This window comes from Lissotriton helveticus, chromosome 11 (genome assembly GCF_964261635.1).
Source record: "Lissotriton helveticus chromosome 11, aLisHel1.1, whole genome shotgun sequence".
In the NCBI taxonomy this organism is placed as follows: Eukaryota; Metazoa; Chordata; class Amphibia; order Caudata; family Salamandridae; genus Lissotriton; species Lissotriton helveticus.
Genome location: NC_136072.1, coordinates 1,062,430,693 through 1,062,443,927, shown reverse-complemented (window position 1 = coordinate 1,062,443,927; position 13,235 = coordinate 1,062,430,693). Strand labels below are relative to the sequence as shown.

At 40.2% G+C, this 13,235-nt stretch overlaps 1 protein-coding gene across 2 annotated transcripts in view; it reads left to right on the top strand.

The window, feature by feature from the left end:
• MPHOSPH9 (M-phase phosphoprotein 9) overlaps positions 1–13,235 on the top strand; it is a 584,582-nt gene that overhangs the window by 563,187 nt on the left and 8,160 nt on the right. For both annotated transcript variants that reach the window (XM_078667592.1, XM_078667591.1), the window contains exons 21-23: positions 4,810–4,910; positions 7,699–7,889; positions 12,629–12,697. In XM_078667592.1, coding sequence (XP_078523718.1) covers positions 4,810–4,910; positions 7,699–7,889; positions 12,629–12,697 — 361 coding nt within the window. The remainder of the gene's footprint in view (positions 1–4,809; positions 4,911–7,698; positions 7,890–12,628; positions 12,698–13,235) is intronic.

The window sequence follows — 13,235 nt, the reverse complement described above, 5'->3', positions numbered from 1 at the left end:
TTTCTAAACTGACCTAAGTGGGGTTAGTTTCATTCCCCCAGTTGCTCCATTTGTTCTTTGAATTGTATGTACCCTTTGGTCACTCTTTCTTTGTTTAATAACCTATAACCGGGGACTAAGAGTGTTCCTCATTCTCCCTACCTCTCTTCTTGTTGTTGTGTAAATTGTATTCTGTCATCTGTTTTGTTGAGGTTCATGATTGCCTCTGTCAGTGTGGTTTTGGGTCCACTCCACAGTTGGAATTTGTCATCAATGTATCGTAGAATGAGCTTAATATGGGTTATCCATGGTTGTTTGGTAAGAATGTGCTCTTCTTCAAATCTTTCCATAAACAGATTGGCGTATGCTGGAGCAGCCGAATTCCCCATGGAAGTACCCGACTGCTGCCGTAAATATTGATCCTTCCACTTAAAGTAGCTTTGGAATAGAGTGAAGTATAGTAATTCCATCAAGAAGATTTTCATATCCATTTCCAGATCGGTGTGCAATAAAGCATTTTCAACAGATTCGATGCCGAGTCTGTGGGGTATTGAGGTATACAGGGCTCTGACGTCCATGGTACAAAGTAGGATTGGCTCATCTTGTGTGAGTTCAACAGCTTGCAGTTTATTAAGGAAGTCCGTTGTATCTTTCACGTATGTTCTCATTTTGATGACACATGGTTGCAAATATTTGTCCAGAAGTTGTCCGATGGGTTGATGTATGCTGCCTTTCGTGGACACAATTTGACGGAAGGGTGCGTTTCGTAAGTCTTTATGTATTTTAGGGACCATGTAGATGGTCGGACTTCTTGGGTGTGTTGGTGCTAGAAACTTTTGGTCCTTTCATTAATGATACCTTTTTCATATGCGCTATTAATGATGGATTGTAGTAGGTTGGAAAAGGATTCCATGGGATTAGAATCAAGTTTCATGTAAAGAGTTGGATCTGACACATGTTTTTCCACCTCTTGGTCATAATGTGTAGTATTCAAGATCACGATGGCCCCACCTTTGTCTGCCTGTTGGCATATAATCCTAGGATTGTTGGCAATTTTCTTGAGTATCCCCATTTCCTTTTGCGTGAGGTTATTTTTCCTGGTGTTTTTGGTGAAATTCAATTTAGATAAATCGGTCTTGACAAGGTTCTCAAATATGTCTAAAGACTTATGGCTGGTTGGTGCCATATATGTACTTCGGGGTGTGAGCCCGCGCAATTGGTCTTCGTTAAGTGATCTTTGATCAGGTAGCACGTTATCGAAGAAATGTCTAAGTCGTAGTTTTCTCATTACCTTAAACGAGCTCCAGTTTGGTTGTCAATGTAGTTGGTACAAAAGACATACCTTTCTGTAGTATGTTTATTCCTGTTTGCTGTAAGGGTTCATCCGAGATGTTTATAACCAGTTGTTCGAGTTTAGTTTTTCTTGCCCTTGTCTTTCTTCCCTCCTGCTGTGGTGCTCCTGATATTCGGAGTGTCTTTTTCTTTTGCCCCTCCGGGGTCTTCTTTTTCTGGTAGGTCCACCTCTAATAAAGGCTCAACTGGATTTTGTGGTTGGCCTAAATTTTGTGTTTGTCCTGAAGTATGGGGCTGTGCAAAGACAGGTTGTTTTTGGGTTTAGGATTTGTTATATCCCTCCCTTGGTCTGTTTGATGTATTTCTACCAGAAGATGATGTATCGGTCTGTTGTGATTATGGTCTGCTTTGTCGTCGGCATGCGTACACCTTGGCCCAGGTGTACACCTCCCCGAGTTTGTAGTCCACCGTGTCTCGGCGGAATTTTATGATTTTTCTTTCATTCACTTCCTGTGAATGTTTGGTGAGTTGTAAATTTATGTCTTCTAATACTTTTGACCAGTCTTCTGTAGACACTGAATTAGTAAGTTCTGTTGTGACTGTAACGATCTCTTTTGATAGATCCTCGAGAATATTAGAAAGCTCCTCTATTATTAATAGGATTAATTCAAGCAAACATTTATTGAGGATTGCATACCATGTCTCTTTGAATTTTTGAGCATTCTTGCATAATGATGGTTTTAATGCAATTCTCAATCCCCTTTGTATGTGTTGCGCACAATGGTATTTAATTAAAGTACTTGCGTGTAGTCTCTAGTTTATCTCTCGTTTGGATAGGTACAATAGTTATCTGATGTTTTGTTCTTCATTGCGATGAGATGTGGATTCAGTGGTGTCCTCGTGTATCAGGGTATATATTCGGGATACTTCCTCAGCGTAAAAAGCAAAGGTGTCTGCTCTTTGGTCAGTGAGGCTTGTGATTTTGTCGTACAACATGGTGCTTGGCTGGCGTGCCGAGTGTACTGGTCAGATAACTAATAGGTCAATAATATATACTCGCACAGCCTATTTAATGTCCTGATGTTATCGCAGGTTGTGTGTGCTCTTAGGGTGTGTACTCCGTAGTACACGTAATACTGATAACTATTAGCGTGCCCCTGATTGGGGAATGTCCACTAGGTACAACTGTGACCCCCAGCCGGGGTTAATCCTTTTCGACTATAGTTTAATCTCCAATGTTCAAATGTATATTCACAACTTCGTTTGTATAGTTCATGAGATATTTATTGAATGTTCAATCAGAGTTAATCTTCACTCCAAAACATGTTAGATATATATCCAATGCATTTCGGGTAATAATACCCTTCATCAGGGACCATGAATCTGAAAACAAATTCGGAAGTTAGATACACGAGGAAACTAAATGAGATACGATATAAACTGTAGCCCATTAGATGTGCTTTCGTAAAGGGTGGAACATGGCATCTAGACTGCATGTTAACTGTGATCTAATGATTGGTGGTACGATGTGTTTAATGCTCTGTGAGTTGGGGAAAATACCGGAGGAGTGTCAATGTGATCCGGGAATTTCGTCCCGCGTACGTGATGTTACTGGGACTAAATGCTTTCGATTACAGAACCATTCTCGGTGGTGTTCTTTGACTTACAAAGCTAGCACTCTTCAACCATTATGTTGCATTTTTCTTAGAGAGTTGTGTTGTGCACAAGGTGGAAACAGAATGGCAGTCTCAGTGGATGGGCAAGTCAGAAACTGCTCTGTACCTTCATTAACTTGTAATTGCTTTGGGGAGACTGTGTTGTGAGGAGACTCAAGGAAACTTTGTTGTGGGCTATTTCTTGTGTTCGTTGTCTTCTATTTACACAAGCAAGGATATTTTCAGCCCAATCCACTGATCTGAATCATGTCTTCCAGCTAGTAGCAATATGGATATTGACAATATGAAGTGTACCTCAGTAACATATATTTGTCCAATATTTCCTGTAATATTTCATTCTGGGACAACACCTTCTATAGAGACTGCATAAATGTAATCAGAGTAGCTCACTTTATTTACACCCCCCCCAAAAAATACATTACTCCCCTTATCCTCCCCTTAAGGGCCCTCTCTGTGTGTTCATGTATTCCATTGTTAACACTTTCTCGTTTCTAGCTGCTATGAAAAGACTTTGGTGCAGAACTTCCAACCCAACACTTCAAAGCTCAACAAGTCTGTTGTGCTATTGAAATTCTCAAGGGCCCGAGTTACAAAAAAAGAAATGGAAATCAAGAAGGGCAGGTGAAGGTCAATTGCTCCTGGGTCCAAATGGTTAAAGACATACAAGTTTTGTACTAGGAAGACTCTGGTTCAGGCTCTTATCACCAGCCGCCTGGACTATGTGAACTCCTTGATGACCTCGGTAAATGATACCCTGCTGTCAAAACTGCAGGTGGTCCAGAATACCGCCGCGCGAATAATCTGTAACCTTCCTTCGCTCTCGCCTTCTCCGATCCTTAGAATGGTTGCCTATTAGAAAGCGTGTCCTCTTTAAACTTTGCTGTTGGACACAAAAGACTCTCTTTAAGTTGCGGCCAGCTTATTTGTCGTCCTGTTAAATTCTTATCGTACTGTTAAATTCTTATCGTCCTTCTAGATGTCTGAGATAGTCGGAGAAGGTTTTTTGGGTGATTCCCCGCATCCACACCTCAAGATATGGAGGCAGATCATTTCCTACACTTCCCCCTACCATTGAAACAAACTTACTTTTGGCCTTTGCTCTTGCCCGGACTTTCCTTCCTTCAACAAGGGGCTTAAGACTTGACTATTTTAGATTTTCTTCTTCTCCTCTTCTGCAGCGCAGCGCCGAGATGCTCCTTCGGGAGTGATTCGCACACATTACCAAGTTACTAAATAAATGATAAATAAAATAAATATTATGCTTCCGAACACTATGGCCCTGATTACGAGGTGGTCAATATATTCCGGCCTGTGGGTAAACCCAATTTTTTACTCACTGGTTGGAATTTTAAGTTATTAGTTATTTAATACAACTGATAATTATCGTATGTGTTAAATAACTCAACCTGCCAAAAGTTAACGAGGGTAAACCATATGGTATTTACTTTATCATGCGGATTTTGATACCTTAAACATAAAAAATCTGCATGTTATTCCCACCATCTTGTAATCGGTGGGATTGTTATTTATCATGTGTGATAAATGCCACCTCCACTCGTAATCCGGTCCATGGCTGGAAAAAACAACCGAAAGGCGGAGTCTTTGGGCTCTGGGCCGAACACATCTTGAGTCATACCGATTTGGTCTATTGTAGCCGCTTAAAACCCCAAGTCAATAAACAGATGAAGTATTGAGGCGGAGAATGTGAATCAAAAATATCCTCGAACCCCAAAACTTCAGTTACAGGTAACATTTACATTACTGGGAATCTGTGGTTAAATAAATACCCGTGCTAGTAGCTTAATGTCACCTTTTCATATTGTTCTCATTTATTTCCTTTTTTTTATTTCCTCTGCAACAGATTTGATGTACTCGTGGATGATCTGCATAATTCTCCACCGTCATTTCAAGGGCGGAGTCCCAGAAAAAAACTTCAGTTCATTTCGCGCGATGATTTAGAAGGTACGCTGTGACGTGTCACCTCATAAACATGCTTCACAAGGTTACATTCTTCCTTTTAATCACTGTCAGCCCTTAAAATATCAGCGCAGGTGGCCGTCAAACCTGCAGTGCTATAAGTCTTATGTCTAATATCTACTGTAAACCGTGCCCTGAACTGGGATTTCTGATTATGACAATATGTACAGAGATCTTATCCACTTCGCAGTAGCTAAGGTCTGTGATCATGTGACCGTACAAAAGAAACCTACAAGGTTGTCTGATTGGTGAAATCAGTAAACATGGGCAACTGGTATTAAACAGGCCTTGTCAATGCAAATAGGTCTGCTGCAAAAGAAAAAAAAACTATTGTCATCAGTCAATCAAATAACGATATTTCGGCAGCCAGGGCCATAAAAGTATAGGTACGGATATAAAAATATAACAAATAAGAAAAACAATACATTTCAGCATACGAAAGGTTCATAATTCATATAAAATAAACACCAGAATTAATTCAATAAAACTATAAAATGTCATCTAGCATATAAAAAATTCAAATGGGTACAAAGAAGACCATTTGTGTGCTGACACGCGAGGAATAAAAACAAAAGTATGACACAGAGGCCAACATGAAGTTAAGAGGAGAGGAGTACCCTTCTTCTAAGTATCCACATGAAACCGAAGAACCTGGCTTCCGAAATGGCATGAATTATACTACAATTCAGTCTCCAAGAGTGACAGAGTGGCTGTGCACGGCTAAGAGCCTACAGGTGGGTGCCAGCCAAATTCTAAGGGGGCGGGCATAATCTGGGCAAACAAAAGGACATGCAAGACACGCAGGACAGACATCAGTTCCCCCGCAAACAATTGTTATCTGTATACGTTGAATGTATGAGATAAATAATTTAAAGTGTGATGGTTCAGAGTACTTTTCAGTCGTCAAATAGTCCCTGGTGCACTGCAAATCCATTCAGATGACATTGCAACACTGTGCAACTCTTCATAACAGTACGCCATTTCTTCCATGAGGAGAAGCCTTTATCCTTGAAGTTATGGAGGTGAGTGTTGCACTTTACAACATTTCACAAGTATTGTTAGGTGCCTATTTAGGATGGCAAAGCCATTGGGAATGTTTGTGAATACCCACAAAGCACATTAACTCTTCAGATAAATATGTGGTAAATAATTAAAATACATTGTATTATTTTTCTAAATAATGTAAAAAATATATAAATCCACCCTCACTGCAATTTCTAGTTTTAATATTTTAGTGTGTGTAATTAAAGTTGTGTTTAACTAATGTAAATTATTTTGTAATAAAAGTTTATATTAAGTCCCAGTTTCTGTTATTTTCTATGGTTGTGTATCTGTAAATGGCCATGTGTGGTGCTAAACATATTCCAATGCTTGGCTGGAATACCTTTACAACTGTTTTGTGACCTTTAGAGCTGTAGTAACTTTAGAAGTGTAGTTTGTGAATAGCAATGGTCTTACTCTTTTGTGTGTGGTGTTTGTATTTTCATGTCCTTCTGTCTTTTCCTAAATCTGCAATACCCCACCTTAAAACCCTCCACTTTATTAATAAATAGTCCCCATTTTCTAGCCACTTCTTGAGTTCCCACCCACATTTTGCGACAAACATATATACCTAGGTATACACAGATCTATGCTACGTTTGAAGATATTTTGCACACAGAAAAGATTGAGAGATGGAGGTCTCTGCATGTAGGATTGTTTTTAGCATTTGTATTGAGTAATACTACTGCAGTAGTACTCTAGTACAAAATGCCATTTATAAATAGGTTCCAAAATGTTCTGTGACTCTTAACACTAACCTAAATTATTAAGCTAGTTCTTCTAGTGTGATGTTTGATTGTCTGAATTGCTAAAATCCGTCTATTCACAACGGGGGCACCTCATTCCTCGGTAAATATTTGTCTGGCACCAGTCTAGTTATTAAATCACAGTGGGTTTGCCTTTTATTAGATTCACCTGTATAAATGGAGACAGAAAACAATATATGGTGTCTGTAATTTTTCAACCATAGCCCGTGAGACATCCTTTCGTTTAAGATCTATAATCTGGTGATTTGCTTTATGTCCTTAACAGAGTTACATGTATTTGAATTTAATTTACGTAAATGTAATTTCACCACTCTGAAATTTGGCATCGCTACCAGTAGATAATACACACATTGTGACCTAAGATATCTTGTGAACTCATTATGTGTCCAAAGAATTCAAAAGCCAATTCCATGGCAGAATCCCATTCACGCATGTTATATACCTGATATTAGTGCTGTTTTTAACATTTCTGCTGGTACCTATCCACATCCACCAGACACATTAGTATTATTTATTAATATGTATTTTTCATTTTCGGGCAAGAAATTAGTATAGTTCCACTTTGTACACTCGCACGTGGGTGCCTGGTTTGTTCTACTCCTTTAGCCATTCAACATAATATAGTGCACTCTTATGAAATGTCTAGCAATACACTACAAGTAAATATGCACATCTATAGCTATTTAATCTTAGTTTATGCAATTCCATATTGAGGTTTTTTTTATATAACCTGCCATACTTTCAGTCTGGTATTGGGATGTCACTCATGATTGATAGAACAGAGAAACATTTTCAAAACAAGACCGAACTTGCAATTTGGTGGTGGTTAAAAAAAAAAAAAAATTGCTGATTGGGAAACATTGTTTTCACTTTGCATCTATGTGTAAAAATCTGACAAAACTGAGAGACATCTGGCTTAAATGTTTTAGTGACATGTATATGTTTTAATGTTATTGGTTGTGCAGAACCGGAACATACTGGATTTACAACAGAAATGGTTACCCGTGGGCCGGACACCACCACAGTGTTAATAAAAGAGCCTTATCCTCCTGTTTCGGAAACATCTCATGAAACTGAATTCACAAGTAGAACGGAAATGAGAACGTTGGATGAAACAGAGAGACTTTTTGATGAGCTTACGCAAGAAAAACAACAGGTAACACTTCATTTGTATTTCTAGAGCTGTCAAACTCATTTTGTGTGTATCTGTTATTGATTGAGTTAAATTCTAAAAACTGGGACGATTCGATTCATTGAATAAAAGTGTTTGGTATTACATACTTTTATCTCTGTTTCTTGGGGGGGGATTACCATCCATTCATTTCACAGTCACCTGTTGAATCTTATTCCATAATGTGATTGCCGAGATGTAGTTGTCTGAAGTTCACCCTGTGTTTTGAATGCTTTGTGATAGGATGAGGGTCATTAAAAACTCTTCAAAGATTTGGGCATCTTCAAAGAAGCACGTTCTTCCTGAAGTCACAACTTCACAAGTTCAGTATGTCAAAAAGTGTTTCTGTTATAGAGATGTCATTTTACCTGTTTGTCTGGTCAGATTATATGTTAGTACTAATGGGGTTTCCATGCTGCCAGATACAAAGTGTTTGACAACCGTCAGTGATTTCTTTGTGCTCATGTAGCACTCTAGAGCGTGGCTCTTGAGGGGTATTATGACTTTGAATCTTGATGCCTAAGTCCTAGAATTTCTGTTAACACTGACCCTTTCAAAGAACTGTAGATAGCCCAGATAGCGGAGTCTTCAGCTGGGTGGTATGTGACCAGAAAACATTTTGTTTTGAAAGGTCTGGGCAACTTTAGCTGTACACCGACTGACTGAAGATGTAAAGTTTGTTCTTGTATGGGAACCATCGTTTTAAGCCTTCATTCAAGGAGCCATACTAAGCGCAGTGGTGTATACCTAATAATATCTGATTATCTCTGGAGATAATGTGATGAACCAATAAGGGGTGTATCTTAGGCCTTTTTGAGGGACATACATAGCCCTATTAATTAAATTATCCGAACATGGACGGTTACGTTTTGGCTATTACATAATGAGTACTAGGTATTTTCAGTAAGTAGCACGGCCCTTCTTTGGCTGTACCAATGGTAGTTTTCGGTCAGCTTGTAGGGACCAGATCACTTTGTAGATACTGTACTGTTATGAAAATAGATACATGATCCAGCAGTAAAGTCGGATCATTCTAAGCCTCAACTGTTGGTGTGGTGCTTCTGCCATTTATTCATATTTTTCGGTCTGCTTTAACTATCTTGAATCTTCTCTTGCTGTGGGGATTGGAGCACTGACTAAACATCTAAAGTGGTGTTGTTAGAATATTACCAAAAAAGCACCCACCCACAGTGTTATTCTTGTCATGTTATTATTTTTACACTGTCAACGGACAACTTCCAGTTCACCTGGGTGTATCGCCAATAGTGTTGCCTTTTTTTGTCCCCTTAGTTTTACAATGAATCCAATCAAAGTTTGCAGATTTTTTTCTAAATACTGATAACCTCTCACCACAATCTAGGACCGCAGTGTCATGTTGAAAGCAAACGTTAATATTACTGGCTCATTAACACATAATAAAAATAAACCCTACAAAGAATCTAGCCCTTCCGGATACCTAGGTTAGATCCTCTTGCATAAGGAACGTAAGATATGTACACCAGAGATGTATCGCCAATCTACCCTTATTTGGCATATGTCACAAAACAACTCTCAAAGCTTCACATTTCAAAAACATTTGACTACTTATAATGAAATAGAAAGATAGCAGTGGTCAAATTCAACCGCACATTCCTTGTAAAGTTAGGGTAAATATATCAACACTAGTTATTGCGTATATTATTTGAGTAAATCAAGTGCTGCTAAGAGTGTTCATTACCCTGCTACGCATAGGGTGTTACCTATGTTGCTTCCCCTAAGAAGTGTCACAGTCACATATGAGTTTACAATGCAACACCGGAGCACTATGAAACAGTTAACGCAAGCAATAGCCATTTTTCGTCCTAAGTAAATAGTCCAACAATTATATAAATCCTTCTCGATTCATTTTCTTGCGTCTTCAATTTTCCAAAAGAATACATAAAATCCAACAGATGACATGTTTTGCCTGATACATACTTTTTCAAGGCTGCAATGAGTACAGAATATGTAATGTAATTAAACAAATTGAAGTCCGCCTTGGAATGCTTTAAAGACAGAACAGCTGCAACGCCTTCCTTGGTGGTGTTGGCCCCTGCCAAAAAGTTTCTGCCCCAGTTTAGGAAATTTAGGGTCTACTCCTGAGGGCTTGCATTAGATACAGACAGCCTTCCCAACCAGTGATGCAACAGAGAAGCCCAGTCCTTTTGGGGCTGCAGCCGTGAGTTCGGCAGACAACATGCGGGTCAGCACCGGCACCAGTATTCTTGCTCCTCATCCCCAGCTACAGTGGGCAGCAAACTGCTTTAATTTGCCCTCAGTGGTGCGTGCCACTGCAGTGGGTAGCAGGAATAGGTATTTCCTTTCTAGTTGGCGATCCATCACATCCGATAGATGGTCTTGCAAATTATTCACAAATGTTATGCACTCCCTTTTCTTTCTTCTCTACCCACTAACTCTCCCACATCATAAAAGATTACAAAAGAGCATCTGTCCATCTATCTTTAGGAGGTTCTCCTGTCGCTGCCTAAAGGTGCCATAGAGAGAGCACCAGACTCGGAAAGAAGGGGATTGTTACTCTTGCTATTTCCTCGTCCCAATAAAGGATGTTTACCTTGTGTCTATCTTGGACCGTCATCCCCTCAACATCTTCCTACAGAAGGACAGAATGAGAATGCCCACATCCTGAATGCTCTGGAACCGGGTTAGTGGATGGTGTTCTTGGACTTGCAGGGCAAATATTTTTATCTGCTCATTCTGCAGCCTCGCAGCTGTTAACTGCAGTTTCAGATGGCCCAGGAGTCTTTTTAGTTTTCTGGCCTTAATACTCACCAGCACCCCCTCAGGTGTTCACAAACGTGATGGCAGTGGCTGCAGCCCATTGCCTGAGGCTAGGAGTTGCTGTATTTCCATACCTCAACAACTGGCTGCTGACGGCAAGCGTGCCTCAGTCAGTTATGGACCACCTCTGGATGACTGAAGACTTTTTAACATTGTTGGGTTTTTCCATAAATGAGCCTAGTTCTGCTTGATTATATCTTAAAAGCTTCAATTCATTGGGACATACCTGGATACAGTGGAGTTCAGAGTTTTCCCTCTGCAGCAATGAGTCCAGAATATTCAGGTTACCATCCTGATGTTTCAGGCACGATCCAGGTGGCAGTTGTTCTGAGGCTTCTTGGGCTTTTAGCCCTGGGCAGCTCCCTTGTCAACCATGCCAGGTGGCAATTGTGAGCCCTACAGTGTAACTTGAAGTTCCAGTGTGCTCAGTATCAAGGCTGCCTTTCCAACCCTATCATTTTGCCTGCTCACTTCTGCGAGTCTTTTTGGTCTGAGTCCTCTCAACAGACCCTCCACCTTGGCGAGGTACGACTTTGGTATCTAATTTAAGGTGAGGAATCTGCACTTAGACGTATTAAGAAATTGCTAACCTTTGATAATGCTCTTGAGAGTGTATACATTTTCTAACCACAGATTCCTCTGTACTCTTCCCTCCCCCCCCCCGTTTTTGTGGAGTGACCTCTTTTTAACACCTAAATGGTCCAAAGTTATTACTCAGCACACTGTATACAACAATTGCTCACACGCTGTGTCTGCGTGCGTAAGCAAGGAAAGTATAAGAAACCGAGCTCAGCATGCAGGGGTGGCATGTGTATGCGGTTCCGCTCCATCACTTCCTGGGTTGTATGGCGCCAACACAGAGATGCATTTTAACACCCAGTGATGTGGGGGAGCCTTTTTACGGAAAATATCCGGTTCCCGTCTGGCTCCTTGGGAATGTTCTGTGGTGAGGAATCTGTGGTTAAATATAATATCCATCAGAAAGGGCATTAATGGAGATAAGTAACTTGCTCTTATATAGAGTCTGTATTATTTAATGTTGCTTATTGGCAGACTGCATTTTTTAAATATTTGTCGAGGTTGGATTTAGCTGAGAGCCTGTACATTGCTGTACATTAAGGCATTTGGGTACAAGAGTTGGCAAGAAGGATGATTTAGGTGTGTATATATAGTCGGAAAATGTTGGGGATAAAGGAGTCCTTTATCCCCATGGGCAACAGTCTTAAGGTGGCACTTATTGGTTTATTAGATACCCTTTAGAGAGTTTAAATTCCTCTTTCCTGAACTGTAGGAGTGAATAGGTAAGTCTGATGTGTATGGGTTTTGTTCCATGTTCTGGATGCGTAGATCTGATTCTCTTTCTAGATTGTGATGTTGTAACATTGCTGGATGGATTTTTAAAGTGCTTCACCTTGCACTACTCTAATCTCAGTACAGTACACACTGGTGGATAGAGATTCGCCACCTGTTTTCAGGGTCTCCATTTGCTGTGGTCAGGGTGAGAATCCCAGAGAAAGATGCACAGTTTATGATGACTAAACCACAGTATTCCTTACTCATGTTCTCTCTATTGCCAGCGTGAAGCTTTCATTCGGAAAAGCCTCATTCTTGATTGGTTGTCCTTTTGATTTGTTGATGTATATAGTTGGTTTGGTTGCAGCAGCGGCCCATGCAGGTAAGAGCGGTGGAGCCGGATGGAGGCTGATTTCGACAGACGACGAGGGATAATTAATTATTTATTTAATTTTCCCTCGTGGTTGTCTGTCGAATCCCTCCCAACACAGCTCCATCGCCCCCGCTATTACCTGCACGAGACGCTGCTGTTTGGTTGAAAAATGTGTTTTCTTATTTTGATGTATTAAATGATTTTCAAATGTGTCAATTACCTAATATTTTTGTTTACACAGATTGAGGCTGCATTAAGTCGGATCCCTTATTCTCGAGGAAGATTGACTCTGCAAGCCAAATACAACAAGGTGACAAATGTGTCTATATTTTTGTTAGTTTGTGGGTGGGCTTACTATGCAAAGATCTCTCACCAGGTACTTCATAAAATGTCCCACTCTCCCAGATTGATGACCTTAATGCTTTCAATGAAGTATTAATTGGGGGAGCAGCTAATCTTAGCATTCCGATAACGACTCTTACTTCCACTACATCTGTACATTTTGATACTGCATCACAGGACATCATCAAGACTCTTGTTGTCCTTGGATCTGGGTCTTTTGGAACCTGCAATGCAGTTATTTGTGGGAAACATCCTCAACAACGACTCTGGAACAACGAGTTCCGGAGCCACGAAAGCTGAACAACGACTTGCACGAACAAGACTTAGCCTGAACCACGTGCAAGTCGTTGTTCATTCAGAGGAGCTTCAAAACAGGAACAGGTAAGAGGGGTTCGTTTCGAGGGGTTTGGGGGGACATGTTAGTTAGTTAATTTTTAGGGGTTATATTTGTATAAAGAAATAAAATAAATGTGAGTGAGAGGCTATGGACAGATGAGGGGCGCCGA